This window comes from Crinia signifera, chromosome 4, assembly GCF_055691185.1.
Source record: "Crinia signifera chromosome 4, ASM5569118v1, whole genome shotgun sequence".
NCBI lineage: Eukaryota > Metazoa > Chordata > Amphibia > Anura > Myobatrachidae > Crinia > Crinia signifera.
In genome coordinates, this window is record NC_139220.1 from 151,874,618 (window position 1) to 151,894,991 (window position 20,374).

The following is a 20,374-nucleotide window of genomic DNA, read 5'->3' on the forward strand; positions in this document are numbered from 1 at the left end:
CCTATATCACTTATGAGGAGAAATTAATAGTTTTTTCTGCCTTCTCCTTGAAAGAGAGATCTTCCACATATCCCCTAATCCTTTTAATGTACAAATTATTTTAATTTAAGACCAATCAAATGTGCAAATAGATATTATGTAAGAAATATTTAGCTGATTTTTCTTTTTTCACAAAAGGAACAATGATGATTAGGGTAGTATTTCCTATTGTACTGTAGTGTACTTACTGAGGTTATGGTTGTCCTTCTTCTGCCTCTCTTTGGCCATTGCTCTGTTATCTGTATAAAAATGTGTAAAAATGTCTACATTAACATTCTGAATCTGAATGTATTTTATTACGGATAAGACAACACATCCACACAATGTAGTCAATTGCTGCATTGCAAGTTGGGCCAGTGTTATCACGGCTCATCCTCAGATGCAGATGGTGATAAATTGGCCTCTTAAGCAATCCTGCATATTGGTTCCTGATTATGATTGAAAATGATGTAAAGAAAAATCTGATTAATATCTGGACTGCCATTTCAGCAGTTATAAGATGCAAAAAAAATGAGATGGAGGTATTAAGCTTTTGCCCATCAATTATTTTAAAGTGGGCTAACACCCCCCTCCCCCCCAATTTGGCTAACATTTTTATTCAATTTAAGTGTTAAAATAATCGTGCATAAAACTATTGTTTTTTTGTGAAGCTTATCATAATGTCAAGATTCATAGTACTTGTCCATACAAAAAGTGTATTTAACCATTCCACAGTAGCTCTGGCTTCTTGCATTCCCAAGTTCAACTCTAATCAGATTTCTTAAATAGTTCCACTGAAAGAACGCTGTGTTTCATTTCCATGACATTAATAAACAGTAAAAGGTTTTAGAATGTTGAGTACTAATTGAATGTAACTTTTCAAGCTGTTAATCCGTTAATATAGATACTTATTGAATGGATTTTCTGTACACTCTCAAAAAGCCATTTGTTCTATCATGAAACACATTAAACGGGAGATAATTAATTTATGCAGTTGGTCTTAAGCCAGTATTTGAAAGAATCTTGTGTTTCCCAAAATAATTCGATTTAAAAAAGCATGATGTTCATATTGATCACAAGGTCGGCATTGTTTGTAAGTTTCTAAACTAAGAGCACAGTGTAAACATACGTATTGATCTTTGCACTGTCTTTACTAAAATAGTATTTTTTCTAGAACACGTGCAGCTGTGATTCTAAAGATTGCTAGCATTTTTCCTGTGAAGAAAGCATTATTCTAGCACTGTAAGAATGCTTTTATTAGACTAATTTTAGCTATACTGTATATTTTCTAAAAAATATTTTTAGGATATTAACAAATGTGCTTTTTAAGGGTTGACTTTAATGCAAGTCTTTTAAATAAATCTATTTAATAAATAAAATAAAAATGTTGTCCTAAAAGAATAAAACATTTTACTTGTATTTTACTTATTTGTAAATTATAATGAATATAGTAGCTGTCATACACTGAGAATTGAGACTAAAATTCAAGCTGCAGATGTACTTAGGTGTAGTTTAATATAGCTGCAATAGAAGGCATTTCTGTATTGAAAGCTTAAATTGCTAAATGTTCATATTTCAGTATTTGTAATCAGTGTTCTATTATTTTCCAGTAGTAGTCTCATAACGATATCCCCCATTAAGGTACTGTAGCTGCCCCTGATCAGCTACTGTAATATAATTTGAGAGATCTATAATAAGGGCTCACTTCAGGGCGCTTTTTATTTCGTTAAAAATGTGGAAAATTAATGTTTACACTGCAGGGAAGGAGAGACTATCCGCATTGTTCAGTAAGAGATTGACAACAAGAAATAGATATCGTAATTGAAAGAAATCCAACAACAACCTAGCAGAACCAGTGTGTTACCGCAACCACACTGCAACCTCAGTTCCTTCAAAGTTATTTGAGAAATAAGTACAAAGAAAAAAAAATGGCGCTTGGGTTTCGCTAACTGAGGGGATCAAGTGGCACTGAAGTTACCCAAATAATATTATTATAACTTCAGTGCCCCTCATTCTTTCTTTATGGACTGGTGTACTTTATATCATTGATTATCTATGGGAATAGCGTATTGATTTTATATATATAAGTTTTTAATGTTCTCTAATGTGTAACATTTCCAAATGAATTCAATATAATTGGTTTTACCCAGCCGTACAGATTTTATTGTATATTCAGTGAAACCCAAGCGCCAAACGGGAGCAAATACATTTATATTGTTTCTATTTAGTGTAAATGCTGGCTGCTTTTGCTTGACCAACATCTAAATATCTCTGCACATGTAATAATAATAAAGATGTTACATCTGCCCCACCTGCAGTGAAGCATGGTTTTGTCCATTTGCCTGCAGTTTGTGTGTTTTAAACAAAGCAGAAACAAGCCCAATATTTAGATTTTTTTTTATTGAGCCATTAAGCCCTATACACACTGAGCGGTTTTAGCCAGAATGTTTTCACGTGGGTACAGGGCGATATCACTAGGGACAAAACCATGTGCACTGCAGGGGGGCAGATGTAACATTTGCAGAGAAAATTAGATTTGGATGGGTTATTTTGTTTCTGTGCAGGGAAAATAATGACTGCTTTATTTTTACACTGCAATATACACTGAAGTAAAACCCCACCCAAGTCTAATTCTCTCTGCACGTTACATCGGTACTTGTGTAGTTTCACGGCGCCAGCATGGCGCAGTGCTACTTCTGGGTGTACTCTCGCCACAAAATATGTCCAAAAAAGTAACTTAACTCCATGCCAACATGGATAGTTCATACCTCCACTATCCATGTTAGCATGGAGTTGTTTTTAAATAGCGTGGCGAGCGCAGCGAGCCACCGAGCCCGCAGCGTGGGCGAGCAAAGCGAGCCCCGCATGCTGGCGCCTTGAAACTACACAAGTACCGTTACATCTCCTCCCCCTGCAGGGCCACCGAAAGGGGGGGTGGAGGGGCCCGGGCAGCTGCCCACAGTGGCACAGCACCACCCCCTGCACAGCACAAATCAGCCCACCCACCCGGCACCGGTGGCCAGGCGCACACAATACACAGTGCAGCCTCCAGAGCGCCGAGCCTAGGATACAGAGGGACTCTGCAGGCTGCACTGTGCAGTGAGTGCTCCGAGCCCCCAGTCCCGGAGGGAGAAGATGCTGCGCTGCCGCCACCGTTGGTAAGTAATAGTTATTGGATGGGGAGGCGGGGTGCCGCCGTGCGAGAGGGGGTGCCGGCATGCACGAGGGGGGGGTGCCGCTGGGGGCCCGGGATGAAGGTCAATCCTGGGCCCCAACATTACTAGTGGTGGCCCTGTCCCCCTGCAGTGCACATGGTTTTGTCCATTTGAGAAGGAATTTGCCTTTTTGTGGATTATAGATTCATGTCACATTACCTGTAACTTCTCTCTTTACACCAACCCCAGTGGTGCAGGATGTATTGGAAAGTCCCATACTAGACCCCGAAATGCTTTGATCAGTATTGTAAACATCCAGAATGTTACTGGACAGTGGAAGCTAAAACACAAAAAAATATAATTAATTAAGTAGATTGTTAAACCATATGTGGAATATTGCACATTCTAGTCTAAGGCTTAAGTAACTAAATAGTTCTGTAAGGCTCTTCCATCCTAAGTAAAAGAGCAACAGATTGTGGCTATAAGTTACACAGTAGCGCTGATTTCTCACTGGAGGTAATATTAATCCAATTTACACCTTATGTAATTATTTTATTTCTGGAATGTAATTGCAGCTCTCTTTTTGGAGGAATTGTGTACCTCTTATACATACAAGACAAAAGAAAGGTGGTGGCAATAATCAATTGACACCTAGAAAGCGCAGCTGCACTCCAACTACAATAATTCCACAGTATTTCTCAATGCATTATATTACTGTATTTTATTTAAAAATTATATAGGGCAATTTCATACACATTAAAAATACACAATTTCATTATCACAACAATATATAAAATAGACAAACAAGACATACAACATATAACATGTACTCTATCCTATGAATCAATGTATTGAGGCAATATTATTATGTCTCTATTGAGGCTTATGAGGCTTCTGTTTTGAATGTCTCTTTATGAGTGAGGCAATATTTATAGTTATCAGTCCCAATTCAGATTTATAAGGGTCTCCTCTGGATCATTGTATCACCCCAGTTTCTTTTTCTGAGTCCGCTACCTCCCTCTGCTGAGGGTGAGCGCTCCGGCTGCTGAGTGTCCAATAAAGATTTTGTGCTTATTATCCCAGAATCGGAGACCACTCCTGATAATCTCTGGTGACTGGATATGTTGGGGCTCCACAATGATCCAGAGGAGACCCTTATAAATCTGAATGTGGACTGGTAACTATAAATATTGCCTCATTCATAAAGAGTCATTCAAAACAGAAGCCTCAATAGAGACATTATAATATTGCCTCAATACATTGCCTCGTAGGTACATGTTATATGTTGTATGTCTTGTTTGTCTATTTTATGTATTGTTGTGATAATGAAATTGTGTATTTTTAATGTTTATGAAATTGCCCTATATAATTTTTAAATAAAATACAGTAATATAGTACCCTTATATAGTATAAAAAATACACTAATATTGAGAAATACTGTGGAATTGTTGTAGTTGGAGTGCAGCTGCGCTTTCTAGGTGTCAATTGGTTATTGCCACCACCTTTCTTTTCTTCCATCCTTACCCTCAGGGCCAGATAAAAAATGGGGCAGATGGAGTTGCAGCTCCAGGAGGCCTCCACAGAAAAATAGGCCCATTATCATGGCAGCATGATGACCACTAGACAGATACCAGCTGTCCACATGATTGACCATAAATTATAAGTATTAAAATAGCTTTCCTATTTTACATATTTATGCAGTTTTTGTACTTTTATATATTAAGGCACACATTGGGGCATATAGTGTATGGGTTATACATGCCTACATGGCATCTGCCTCGCCTCCTCCACTTCTAGCTCCAGGCCCATTAGGCCCAGCTTACCCCTATGTAACCTCTTCACATATGTAGTATTTATATATTGGAGTCTATACCAAAGCAGTCAATGACAGTCTTTAGGAGCTCTTAAGAAAAAAAAAGGGGAAATTTACTAAGATGTGAGTTGTATTTCACAAGGATGTTGCTATGGGCAACCAATCAAATACTATCTATTATCTTCTAGAAGGTGCTTAAAAAATGAGAAGTAGTTTCTGATTGGTTACCCATAGAAACATCCCATGTGAAGTACAATTCACATCTTAGTAAATTTCCCCCATTGACTTATACCTGACTGCAAGAAAACAGCAATTAGGAAAAAAGTAATAAGATAATGCTGACACTTCTATTTGAGAGTCACAGGAGCAGGGAGAACTAAAACATCACTTTCTTTTTTATCACTGCACAATGATGAGGTAAAGTCACAATGACCAAAAACTTTTGTATATTGCTTTAGAAAAAAGTGAATATATGAAAGCACGGAAAGAGATAACATTGTCAAAGATAAAGTACTAGCCAATTATTTGCCTAAACATTTTATAAACAGGAGCTCATTAGTTGGCACTTTATCGCTTACAGTTTTATCTCTTTCTGAGCTTTAATAAATACCCTCCCAAAAAATGTTTATGTTCTAACAGAACATATGATATTAATTGCACATATAGGAGATGATCTGGGCTCCATTTACCTCTTGAGCATTGTGGTGACATTAATGAATGATGGAGCTACTGTTAATCTCTTTGCCAATACATCAGCCAAAACCAAAGTTCAGTGAATAGAATAAATGAAAATACAGTATATACGCCCAGTAAACAGTAGGTGGCAGAACTACAGTACTATAAATATTGTCAGTGCTGTAAGGTAGGAGGCAGCAGTAAGAGAAATACAATACAGTATGCCTGAGAAGAAAGGTACATGTGCAGATCAGCACAGAATTGCTCATAGGTATAGTTTTGTCATCTGTAACACCATTGCTGTTACTTTTGTGCTTTTTAACTACCAGACATTACAATGCTGGAATTGTAAAATGAAATAATAAATGTACAGCCTACATTTACAATGTGGACAATGTTATAGGGATAATACTCAAATATATAATAAGCTCAAGTATTATTTAGTAAGTAAATTCTTATGATACTGATTCAGCTCCTTAGTATTTTCAGGCTATGGATCATTAGGATGACAGTTTTTAGGTTAACAGTCCTTAGGACAACCACTATTGGTCAACAGAAAGTAGGTCGGCACATACAAAATGTCAACATGCATCTTTAAAAAATGCGTTGAAGTTGACATGCAATATTGACACTGTAAAAGTGTACCTCGTTCCCTCGCATGTCTCACTGCACCCACCATGCTTTGGACACAGAGCCTAGTATATTTTCCATCCAGGTCCACTGGGATGGTAAAGTATGAAAGTATGTGCAAAACTCATGTCGACCCTGTCATGTCAAGCTTTTTCATGTTGACCTTTTGACCATATAGTCTAATGCAGGCATGTCCAACATTGGCCCTCCAGATGTTTTGAAACTACACATCCCAGCATGCTTTGCAATAGTTTTAGCATTCTCTAATAGCAAAACTGTGGCAAAGCATGCTGGGATGTGTAGTTTCAAAACATCTGGAGGGCCAACGTTGGACATGCCTGGTCTAATGCATGTCAACCTTTTTCATTTGTTGACTTACTGCCTGTCAACCAATAGTGGTCATTGTTGACCTAGGAGCGCATACCGTATTTTCATACCGGTTTTTCTATACTTCAATTTAGGGTATGAAATTCCCTGTGATTCAGACATATTTTTACATAATAGTAAAATATGTGCGGCATTCAAAAATACAGACAACGTAAAGCAAAGCACTTGCTGGTGCACAGGCCACCTATAAAACACTAGCACTGCACTATGTACAAAACATTATACAAAAAATGAAATACAATAAATAACTCCCTTGCCCTAAATCATGACCCAGCTTCAGTGATAGATAGCAGACACAGTAAAAGCCAGCCCTGAGCTCATCCTTGCAGCACTGTTACCCGAACAGGGACACAACAAAACTGCATGCAGTTCTACCTGTATTAATGATTGGAGCATTTGCATACAGCACACTATATTTCTATGCACCACTACAGACATTTTCCCTTTTTGTATTATCTGTTTTTAATACTTCAGAGAACCATTGGTCCCAAGAGTAAATTATGTACAGTTCAAAAAAAATGCAACTACTGTAGTTGATTATATCTACTGTATTTTGTATTTTACCCTTCCAAGCTTTAGCAGCTTCAATCTCTGGGCTTTGTATGCATACAAATTCCTCTATGTAGAAAAAACTGTATGCTGATTGTTGTAATTCCAGTATTTATCACATAAGAGGCATACTACAGTATATACTCACAAAGTGGAATATAAAAAAAAATTCTTACCTTAAATCTTAACCTGTGTTATGTTTGGTAATGTCAACCTCTACAATGAATGCTAAAAAGTGGTTCATTTCATGCAGTAAGATGAACTTTGGTTCCTCTTGTAACTTGTTTTCCAACTGTTTTTTTACTTTGCTAGGCAAATTGTCTTGTTAATATTTGTCCAGTCTGTCTAAAGTGTCCAGATGTCCTTGCAGGAGTTGTATACACTTTGTCAGGTAAATACAACTACATATCTCTAATGCACATGCAAAGGGACACTAAGGTCTAAATGAATATATTTCTTCCCTTCTTGCCTAGAACTGTTTGCCCTTACTCCATATCTGCTAACACGACTCTTTTTCACAATGAGACAATACTATTTCTGCTTCTTTGCACTAAGTTGCAATAGGCTGGGTTAAAATACCTTTAAATCCAAATAATTAACTCAGCTCAGATGACTTCAGTGGAAAACAAGTTTAAAAAAAGGAACAAGTCAGGAAATCAGTTAAACAGCTATGCTAATCTCCCATGTTGGGAGCAGCAATGTTACCACATAGAAATAAGGAAATATCTCTAGATATTTAAACATTTTTCACTCAATAAGGGGTATATGTATGAAGGGGAGATTATGCACCTCTCTGCAACAATGCAGTACTAGAACGTGAGGTATCCTCGCTTTGCACAATTTAGGCCCATGAAAAATTGCCAGGGTGCAGTGACCTAAGAATCCAACCTGGGTGACAACCAGTGGCATCACTAGGGGGGGGGGGGGGTTGCAGCCTGCACTTCAGTGGGGTGACACCATGGCTGCACCCCCCCTGCAATCATGCCTGCATAGCTACTGTGCTTCTTTACAGAGAAGTGCATGAATGTAAGCAGCACTAATGGGGGCATTTATGTGTGTAACTACACATAAAGTGTGGCCCTATTAGGGTAATAGTCTTGCATGTGGCTAACCCAATAGCCCCAATAAGCTGGCACAAGCCACGGGTTATTGGGGATTTGCTTCACCTGCCCCAGAAAAAAAGGAGCTGCAGCTTTGCAAAAACACACAGGGTGGGATTCTTTAATATCCGCACCCCCCGCTAGCAGCACATCGCCGGCTACTGCTGACATAATTATCGGATATGCTCTAACATATGCGATAATTATGGCAAATGACAGCTCTTGCGTTAAAAGCTGTCCTTTGCGGTGAGCAAAATCCTTGATAATAGCAAATATGACAAACAACATATAAAAACTGCGCTGGGGACAATCTTTATATAATTACATTTATTATTTGTATATAAATCACTGGCCAGTAAACATTAAAAAAAATATTAATAATAAATAGACATACAGTACACAGAAAAATGTCTTAAAAAGCAATAATCAATAATTTGCAACTATGATGTTATTATTGAAGTGCCTTGTAGTTATTGTTAATAGTCGATTCCTTTTTACTTTGTTTTTAGTAAAAAGCATGCATATTAGTAGCAGTGGAACACTTTATCAAACGTCCATCTGGAATACAAGGAGGCTCTCATAGGTACCTGGCTATACATCAAAGGATCTATTTACAGCCTGCTCCCTCAGCCTGCAAAGCAGTGCCGTGCAGTTTGCACCATAATACTACAAACCGGAGGATGCCAACAAAGAGGACCTACTGTAAGAGAGGGACCTTATTTTGTCTGGCCAGACATATCAGGACTGGTAAGGTTGCGGTAGAAGCCCATATGCTTCTATGGGGCATTGCCAGATTTTGCTGGCGATGCCACCTGTCACGGTAACCCGGCGGGGGGACTTTAGAGCACTGATAACAGGGTTTTTACCACATTTTTAGTTTAGACAATCCGCCCACAGTCTTTCTATCAGTCAAGTCAATAAAATAACTCAATAAAAACATCAGGAAAACATTGGAAACATCAGGACCAATTGAATGGGATTTCAATGAAGCCGTGTTCAATTACTCAAGTCGGCCTCAGATTTTAGGTGGTATTTTTTTTTTTTTCAAAACTGTCATTTGAAACTTGTAAAACAAATATTTTATATTTGCCTCCTTTATTTCTTTTCACAAGCAGAAAACAAGGTCCACATGATTTGATGATGCCCTTCATCAAGCAAGCAGTGTTTGGGGACACTATAGTGTCATCATGATCAGCGATCACCAAGGTTGCCTGAGATTAAGGATTAAGGTTTCAGTTTTCTTCACAACATTCCCATATCCATTCTGCAGATACTTGTGCAAAACAGTAAAAGAAAAGCTTGCTGCATTAGAAGTCTAGGAAGACTCCCCATAATTTACAAATATATATTGGATACAGCTTCTTCTTATAATTATGCAGAACTCAATCAAGTTTTTCCATCTAATTTCTATACAACACTTGTTTTACAGATATACAGTTATCCGAGTTGGCTTTTGTAGGTTAGTTCTTTTCCACCTGCTATTTTCTACTTTCAAGCACAGCCATGTCTTTGGACCTTGTCGGACACCCACCTACATCTTTATGTAAATGCCCCTTCCATGTGTCTAAAGGTGCCCATACACTAGTAAGATTTATCTTCAGATCTGGCTGGTTGGCACAAAAACATGGTTATGGATGAGTGACAGTTTGTCAGTTTTCCAGCATTTCCAAGCAAATGGTCAACTGTCATTTGCTCTCATCAATAACCAGGTTTTTGTTCCAACCAGCCAGATCTGAAGATAAATCTGTGTGTGTATGGCCACCTTAAAAGTGCAAGGACTGAGACACCCACGGTTAGCATCCACAGATGCATGAGGGTTGAGGATTGCTTATAGGTACAGAAGTGTTAAGTACCCACCCACAGATGTGGTACTCTTCAATGTGGCTATGCCCAATATATAAACAAGACAAGTTCCTGATAATATGGATTGTCACATAAAAAATATGGTCTTTATATTTCTGGGACAATATTAAAATAAAATGACAACTTGGTTCTTTTTGTTTTATTGCCACTCCACGATTTAAAAAAAACAACAACTTATTATCATAGTTTTGACCACAGGTGCTGACTGGTCACAACCACACAGTATCCTAAAGTACCTACATATGTGTTCTCATTCAACTAGCCTCAATATGCCATGAATCATAAATGCATGAGATGCCTGGCGCTAGTAAGCTGCCAGTTCCTGTGCAGGGCTGCTAGCATTGGGCATATTTTTGTTGATGTCGCTGAAAGTGCATCTTAGTCACAGTACAATATGGCTAGGCTATACCAAGAAACTGTGCTGATTAATTTGAATTACAACACTTGTATATTTCTGTGCGGCTGAGTGTGTATACAAAGCACAACAGAACATGAAAAAAGGCATTGAAAAAAGTCAAGGCAGTTGCATTGTAGAACTTTGTATGCAGATTCTGAAACTAAGACAAACACAGATATTAAAGTGTTGCATAGCAAATTAACTAGTACAGTCTCCCAGTGATACTAGCTGTTTTGCATTGTGACTAAGATGCTTTTTTGCAAAAAAGACACCCAGTGCTAACAGAGTCTCATGGGATCCGACGTCAACAAGAGAATCTGTTTGATATGACTACAGAAATGATGTATGAGGACATATCTGTACACAGCCTCCTCTATACAGTGGTAATGCTTATAAATACACATATTGTATGATATACAGTAGTTGGAAATATGCTTTAATTTTACAGAGATGCCTATGACATTGTAAAGTTTGGACTTTGCGCTTTAGAAATCTGATGAGCAAATTAATTTTCTGGTGGCATTAATACCTACAGAAAATGTCCTAAATTTATTGGAATTAATATGACAATGTGGAAATATCTAAACTTTAACTAAATGCCAATGTAAGAAGAACATGATAAGTTGTTTCCCATGAGAAAATTGCCTTATCACACATCAGTGCACTGATATTTAGTTTTACTTTTATAGAAGAATTTACATTAAAGAAAGAAAAGTTACAACAGACTGGATTCAACATGATAAAACTTGGGACGGTGTGAATACAAAGTGAATCACTAAGGTCTAGGATATCAGGATTTTTTCATCACACAGTAAGTGCAATTATTATTATGTATGTATCCCTGATCTTCATTTCCCTTATTTAAATCATATTCAAACAATTCAATCATATGATCTGTATAAACAAATGAAACAAAAAAATAATAATATACATATTGTTTAAATCTGTTTAATTTCTTAATTAGTTAAAAGCATTTGCCTCTTAATGATCAGACAAAACATAACACATGCATCTTCACATGAGAATGGCTTTTAATTGTATGTACCAAGGCACTCATTCAAGTTGGATCACATTAGTGATCCGACCCACAGTGTCCAAATAATTGGGAGAATGCACACATGCAGGACCTATTCACATCGCTGTATTGGAAAAAAAACTCTGCCTGACTGGCAGGCAGAGGCGGTCGTGGAGATGGATGAGGGCGGTGGTGGTCATCGTTCATGAAATCTGCATTTCCAGACCTGTCATGGCCAACTGCAACACAGTTTTACTTGGTTTAACAAGGCCCCCTAGAACTGCAAGCCTGTGTATGGTCAGGCTTAAGTGCAGGAAGGAAATGGTATGCACCTCCTATTTCATTTGCTTTGTTAAAGACAGTATATGCCCTGAATGAGGGCCCTAGTCTACTGCTGGGAATTTATTGTTTTATATTTTTACTAGCATGGCTTTCTTGAACAGTTTATTACAATAAATCTAATTCTAATTTGGTTACGATAATATTAAGAAAAAACTAACCGCTATAAAAAACAAAATCAAATTTTTTTTGTCCCAATACACAAATAAATAAATAGTTATTTTGTGATGACTGGGAGCCTATAAAATTGTCTGTCACCAACAGGAAACAGGGTAACAAACACAGAGTTTCGGAAGACAGAACAGTAACCATTTTAGTATTCTTAACACTGTATACGTGACTATCTAACATAAAGATCTATGCTATTTGCTTCACAAGTTTTATGCCTAGAATAATTGTATGAATATAACATAAACACAAAATAAATCAGATTGTACTGTAGGCCTTATTACATATATAGATACCACCAGGGGCGTAACTAGATATTCGTAGGCCCCATAGCAAAGGTTTGTAAGGGCCCCCTATTAAGCAATTGATAGAGACAAATGTATGTAAAACATATTACTTAGACAGTAAAGATGGGACCCTTCAGCTCTGGGCCCCATAGCAGCTGCACCCCTTGTACCTATGGTAGTTACGCCCTTGGATACCACTTATACTATACATGTAATTTTATTTTGCGCAGATTCTTTAGCACTAAAAAAATAGCTACTATGTAATTTTCAGATGTTAGTTTGTTAAAACTATAAGGGCAAATTTGTTTCTACTTGAAACCACTACAATACGTTTTGTACATTTATATGCTTACATTATTTTGCATTAGCATTGTAGTTTCTGTGCAGTTCAGCCCATTGTCATTGAAACTTGATTCCAGACTAATTATGTCATCAATAACTTCTTCCATCTGTTGTAAAGTAAATGAAATGTATTAAAAGTGATAGTAGTATATTTAAATAATTACATATCTGCTACTACACATACTGTACAACTATGTGAAACACCTACGTTAAGTGTGATTATGTTACAGTTACTAGATTACCAATGTTACCATTGTGAGAACACACTCAGGGGCAGATTTATTAAGCTCGGTGAAGTGATAGAGTGTCTGGTTTTTATCACCGGCCAATCAGCTCCTAACTGTGAAGTTACAGGCTTGGTTTGAAAAATGGCAGGTAGGAGCTGATTGGCCAGCGATAAAAACCAGACAGTTTATCACTTCACCAAGCTTAATAAATCTACCCCTCAGTATCTTGTAAACACCATTCCCAAAATGGCAGCTATAGGATCAGGAGAAAACTGTAACAACCAATCAGAGAATGCATTTTTATAAGTCTAAAGCTGGATATACACTGCGCAAATGCCATCGGAGAACAATATAGTGCACACTCACCGATATCGTTCATGATATTGGTCAGTGCCATCATCTGTCCCTCCCCCACTCCATATAAAACAATATCATTTTTCATATGGAGTTGCTGATGATATAGAAAGATTGAGCTGCATGTACAGACAACAAGGGTGGATCGTTAATGATGCGTAGAAACATACATCGTTAACAATATTGGGGTACACACTAACCGATGTTTGCGAAGTATCATTAATGATATCAGTATCATGCATAGTGTTAACAATACAGTATATCGCCCATTATGTACCCAACTTTTCATGCATTTATCTGGTCTGGCATAGTATCTGATGGGATGCTATGGGGTAACAATACCATGCAATAAATAAACATTTTTATATATCTACTTGTTTGCATTTGTAAACTATGGTGCCATGATTTAGATAACATTTTTAAATACAGATTTTTTTAATGCAAAGTATAATGTTTACAGAATGTCATTTAGGATATAAAATCTATTTATTGTATTTAGAATAGATTCATTAGTTAGCAAATGATAATGTAATTAGGCCTTTCACCTTTATCCCCTGTTAGGTGGGTGATATTAGACACAAGCTGATAATGTGAATATATGTACCTCTCTACTGGCCACTGCTTTCCTGCCATTTACATGAGGTATCTAATTATTATACTGTATACAGTATGGTCTAATTTACTAAAACATTGAATGAAGAAGTTCTTGCCTTGAAATTGTGCAAGCCACATAAAAGATCTCATTTGATCAAAACAAAAATTATGTTTCATACTGTATAAGTTCACCAAAAGACAAACAATGAGGTCCGCAAGCATGAGATGTGAATTATAAAATAGGTATAGTAAAATGCTCGTGGAGAGATTATTAATATCACATTGCTCATTATCTGATTTGATCTATAATATAACAGTTAAGATTGACATATTTTTATTTTGGCCCCGAAATTTCAAAAAATTTCTGGGACCCAAAATGAGATGGTTCCTAATAAAATATGAAGTACAGGTACAGTATATATGGGAACCCCTCATGCGCCTTTGATATAAAGTACTTCCAGAGCATATCAATATTTGGCATATTAGTAACGTCTAAATTTTACGAAATACAAATCTTAAATAAAAACATTGTCTTTTTTCCTGCTTGTTTACTAACAGCACATATTGTTTTTTACTTTTATTATAACTGCATTGCCATACAGCTGCAGGTCCATGGGTTCTAATCTCTACCAAGGCCCACCCGACATCTCATTCCCAGTTTACAGTACATCATCTACATACACACAACCACTTTACATAGCAGACCTACCTCTTCCACTGAATCCCTGTGACTGTAGAAGACCAGTGCAGTCTGTTTAGTCATAATAAAGCCTTTCCGGCTTTGAATTGTCTTGAGAGAGATGTGCAATTACATAATTGCATTGCACTTCTAAATTAGAATGCATCCGCTAACTAAAAACAGTCATTGCGGCTGCATTTTTATCTTAAAGAAGCCTTGAGCATGCCAAGTGTAAGGGGAATACCATGGAGTCCTCTACTTGTATCCAACTGGTGCTTATATGGCCCTTCCAGCAATACAGTAGCATCACATATAAAAATTCCCCACAAACCAAACTTTAAATGTATGAACTTTTTCCCATTTAATTTAGTTAAAGATTTGCTATATTGCAATCCCTAGAATCCACCAAGAGAAACCAATTTAGGGTAAAGTTACTATGTTTATACGATGACTCTCCTGAAAAGTCTTTTAAGCATTTTAGTACATCAATTCCAAAATCTACATACAATTGTATCTTTCCAATTGATTGTAGGTCTCCCCACTATTATGATATCAAAACTTCAGAAAGTTGACATAAAAATATAAAACACACTAAAATAATATAATAGTATTGTTCATATTATACTGCATCTACGTTATTTTTAAAGTACAGGAATATAAGTGAGTACACGATACCACAGGTCCTAAACCCTGAAAATTATTTTATATCATGATTGTTTTAAATAAAGATGAGCTCAATAGATTTGCTGCATTTTTGCATTTCTGCACAGAATTTGTATGTTTCTCACAAAGATTTCCATACTTCTACCCGAACCACAGATCAATGTACATGGACACTATTATACCCCAGCTCTATTTATAAACTAAAATGTGGAATGCATGCAGACATTACAATATATACAGAGGGAGATGGGAATTCTGTAGAATAGAGAGGCAAAAATGGCACTCAAAGATTATTTACCCGGAAATTCACTTCTAAATTCCTTTCATGCAAAATTCCTCCATTTCTGGCTAAAATATAACGGTATAATTGCTGCATGGTGACATGTTTGCTGAGATTCTAAGTCTGCAAGATTTTAGACAACGTGCTACAAAGCTGACCTGAATGCAAACTCCATGGAGTAGTGATGATGATGGTGATGATGATGCCTCTCCCATACTAGATTGTAGTTGTGGAAGTACCTAAGCATAGGAAGAAAGATACCAGACAATGAGTGTCAATGGGGATCGTACTCTACATTTCTAAGTACAATATTTTTAAGATATTTAATAACGCAGTACTGTATATAGACACTAATATATATTTTATAAGCTAAAAAGACTTTCATTTGCACCTCTGTATAACCTCAAACACTTTTGTGTTAAATGACAATGATAATAAAATGATCTAACATTATTAAATATCACAGCCAAATTCACTGTTATATAAAATAACTGCCCAAAAGACCTAAACATGCTAATACAGAGTCAGTTAACACATCAGAAAGTGCTGGTTGTAAAATGTATGCCACTTTCATTATATTTTATTTGATATCACAAATCAGATTCTATGAGGTAAATTTACTAAGATGGGAATTATGTTGAAGATGTGATGTAGCCCATAGCAACCAATCAGATTCTATTAATTATTAAGCACCTTCTAGAAGATAATAGATATAATCTGATTGGTTGCTATAGGCAACATCCCATCTTCCCGTTTTAGTATATTTACCCCTATGACTTTATTATATTAATTTCAATGATCTGATGATTATTTATATACACAATACCTCATTTTTGTGTCCGGTTCCCAAATGTAATAATTTTGTCACAGTGTTATTTGCTGTACAACTTTCCTCCGCAGGAGACACATGTCCGTTTCTTAGTGGTGGGGTTATTCCAGCAGGCAGGGCGGTGTGTGAGTAGGAAAGGGACTGTGTTGCAAATTTGGTTCCAAGTGTTAAGTACTGTTTTACTTGCTGTCTTTGTGATTGTTGCAAGTGGTACTTTGTAGGATTTTCCAGGTGAGTTTGAACCTGCAGACAAAAAAAGACATCTTTAAATTATCAGTGCAGTGATCAGTAAAAGTTCATAAGCCACCAGAAAATGTTCAACCAAACTGTAGGCCTAGGCACCCTGGGGTGCTGTGAGGCTGTTGCAGGGGTGCCTCGGATTGGTGGTCAATTTAATAGCAGGTAACAACTGCTAATCATAAAACATACAGACAATCACAAGCACAAGTCTGTATACCGCCATAAAACTGACCCTAAGTATGACAGGTAGACACAATTTACTTAAAAAAAAAAAAAAAAATATATATATATATATATATATATATATATATATATATATATATATTTAATTGTATCAATTAAAAACTTTTATCCTAGGGATGCCATAAGAAAAAAATTATTGATATTCTAGAGCGCCGTGACATGAATGATTGGGAACCGCGGGTTTAACCCATTATTATATTGTATAAAACAGTAGATTATTATTTATTAGCAGTTTCTTATATAGCGCATACATATTCCGCAGCGCTGTACAGAGAATATTTGAACATTCACATATCAGATCCACAGTATAGTATATACAGTATAAACTGTATTGCATGCAATATAATGAGAGTAATACAAAGGGTACATAAAAGTTTGACAAAACATACCAAATATACAGTATAATAGTAATATCAGTGCGTTAATATTCATGTGTAGCAAAGTGCAATTCAATTTATAAAAACTGTTTAGCATCATTATGTAACAACAGTTTGTATAATCTTTACTATTCTTTACATCTATTATCGTTTATTATGACAGAAAGTTTGCAAGCATTAAGGTATAGCAACCATATACATTGGTACACAGTAAATACTACAAGCAAAAACATAAAAACAAATACTTATTTAGTAAATCGAATGTGGATCTGGCCAGGTGAACACTACGCAAATATATTATAAAACAACAGTTGCACTATACTAAAGTACTTATGCTTTATGTTGCAAATGCCAGTATAATTGACATTAAAAAAAAGAAAACAAAATGAAATAAAATGATTAAAAGATGTGTTGATGGCAAGTTTTACTTTGTGCACAAATTCAGAATTACAGGTGCAAAAACCATCAAATGTAATATATACAGTATAAACAAATTCACTTAATCATATAGCATCATTAAATATTATATATATATATATATATATATATATATATATATATATCACATCAATATTTCTTACCTCATAGTATGAACAGTCAGTTAAATGAGGCATTTTTCAATGGTTACGAAGGGAAATGTCTCCGTGCTATACTAGCGATAGAGGTACCAACCACAGTCCTCTGGAGGTTGCAGTTCAATAGGGACAATGTTTGAACTCAGTAGGACTTTATAATCTTACTAAGCATGATAAAGGATCTAATTGGTTACGAGGAGGCCATCCTTTGATTGTAAAGACTGACAGTTACTTCAAATAGCTCTGTTTCTTGTAGATGTCACATTCCTTTAATTTAACCACGACAGGAATACTAGATACAACATAAACTGTATTGTTAATTGAGCCTTGCATCTTTACTCCAGTGGGCTTTCCGATGGTTAATTGCAAACTTGTAGTAATAAATTCTTCTCAAGTGCCCCATGTGTAAGTATTTTTAATGTGCTCCTAATGATCATCAGTAGTAATGTTTGATTTACAACACATATTTATCTCTCTGCTGTGCCCCAATTATATAATCTATTTATAATTCCCCTAACAGACATTAACATGCATAAGTAAGCCACATGAAGTATTTTGCATATAAATTAAGTATATTTTGGCATCACTATGTACTAGTTATTTAGCAATTTACATAAAGTCAAATGACAGTTTTAGTGATACAGTACTTTATATTTCCTAATGTACAAAATAAAATATGCAAAAAAGCTAAGCTTTCATGTAAAGATTTTATATGTTGCTAAGTACATGGTTTTAAAAATGGGAAGAAGGCGAAAAAAAAAACAAATTCATGTTCTAGATAATATTTTACCCTTTTTTTAACTCTTTATGTTGCATGTTTCCGATGTATTGCATTAATGACACTAGTAAAGTAGACAAACAAAAACCTAAGTAACTCAACCAAAAAATAGTTTGATCATTTTCATTTTTAGTATATAAAGCATTGTAGCTCATACACCAAAACATTTATTTATTTATTGACAGTTTCTTATATAGCGCAGCATATTCTGTTGCGCTTTACAACTGGAAACAACAGTGATTAAACAAACTGGGTAGATACAAACCGACATGGAGGTAGGAGGGCCCTGCTCGCAAGCTTACAGTCTATAGACATTGTGATTTTTGATACATTCTACTAGAAAATGTTCAGAGTATTTTCGAACATTTAAATGGACACTGGGATTTTTATGACAAACATCATCGCAATGTGTCTGTGCAATATTTTTTTAATAATACAATGATGAAAATATATAATTGCTGGTGAGTTTTCTGTAGCAACTATATATTTTGTTTAATAATCTAGTACTACTTACTTTTTTACTACTTTTTTTTTCCTAGTATAAAAGAGGATGAAATGATAATTTACTTGATGCTATGCAATAACATTTTTTCACCCCCAGGACCCAGTTGTCCAGGCTGCAGCCTGATCAGCCTAGTGATTGATCAGATTCTGCAGAAATGAAATCATCAATATTGGTTCCTATCACACTGGCATTTAGAATTTATTGTACAGTATATTCCCTAAAACAAATACACAGGTTCTTAAAACATTTTTAATCATGGCACCAAACAGTTCATATTTTCCATGTCTCTTCAAAGAGGCACAAAAGAAACAATTAGCTCCACCTGCAGATCTTTTAAACTGTGTCAATGAGTAATAAATACAATTGTGCACCTGCCAGGTGCCCTGGGATATGTGAACAGTTTGGGGTTCGGTTCTGAAGGAGCCCATACACGGTCCGTTGTGTAGGGCTCCGTTCTGTACTATGTGATGCGCGCTCCCGCGCATCACATAGTATGGTACAAAAAGTATGTGCTGCACATACTTTTTGTACTAGGTACACATCGGAACGGATCGCAGTGCATGCACACTGCATGCACTAGGGATGTGATCCGATGTGTACTTTAAAAGTACAGAACGGACCGAAAAAACGGACCGTGTATGGGGGGCATGAGGACTGAGTTTGAGAACCACTGCCCTACTACAGACATATTGTTGTGTTAATTGCTTCAGAAGCCAATTAACTTATCAGGACAATAAAGTATTAAGACTTGTACACATGAGGCAATTGTTCTAAGCAATTTGATTACAGGTAGGCAAAAAACTGTGTCCGTAAAAGTGCATTGCTATCAGCAAGTTTGCAGTGACAGCATTACCCAAATAAACAGCAACCACTCCATCATGGTGATGTGGTCAGGACAACACAATAGGCATACTGTAAGGCCCTTATTCTGGTCCATACAGCTAGTCTGCGTTTGCTCAGGGACTGATGTTTCTTTAGTGCATTTCGCCAGGTGCACGCACCCAACATACCGGCTGGGGGGGGGGCAGAGAGGGGCATGGGGCTCCGGACAGCCTCATTAATATATGGGAACGCCCAGCATTTCACGTGCTTTCCCATGAGAACGCTTGGCGTTCTAATGGTAATGAGGCCATGATGCGGGAGTGGGTGGCAAGCAGCTGCCCGCCCATTTCCGTCAAAGCGTGCATATGTAAGTGATTTGAAAGGTACTTTTATGTACGTGCACCTTCCACATCTTTCGATCGTTGGCGACCATCGAAAGATGTGGGTGTTCCCGGCAGCATGCTAATGGA

General features: G+C 36.5%; 1 protein-coding gene across 4 annotated transcripts in view; it reads right to left on the bottom strand.

Moving 5' to 3' along the window:
* The window catches only part of TFEC (transcription factor EC), a 74,434-nt gene that overhangs the window by 11,419 nt on the left and 42,641 nt on the right, over positions 1 to 20,374 (bottom strand). For all 4 annotated transcript variants that reach the window (XM_083182785.1, XM_083182787.1, XM_083182788.1 and 1 more), the window contains 5 exons: positions 16,362 to 16,607; positions 15,694 to 15,774; positions 12,750 to 12,845; positions 3,393 to 3,513; positions 228 to 278 (listed from right to left, as the gene is read on the bottom strand). In XM_083182785.1, coding sequence (XP_083038911.1) covers positions 228 to 278; positions 3,393 to 3,513; positions 12,750 to 12,845; positions 15,694 to 15,774; positions 16,362 to 16,607 — 595 coding nt within the window. The remainder of the gene's footprint in view (positions 1 to 227; positions 279 to 3,392; positions 3,514 to 12,749; positions 12,846 to 15,693; positions 15,775 to 16,361; positions 16,608 to 20,374) is intronic.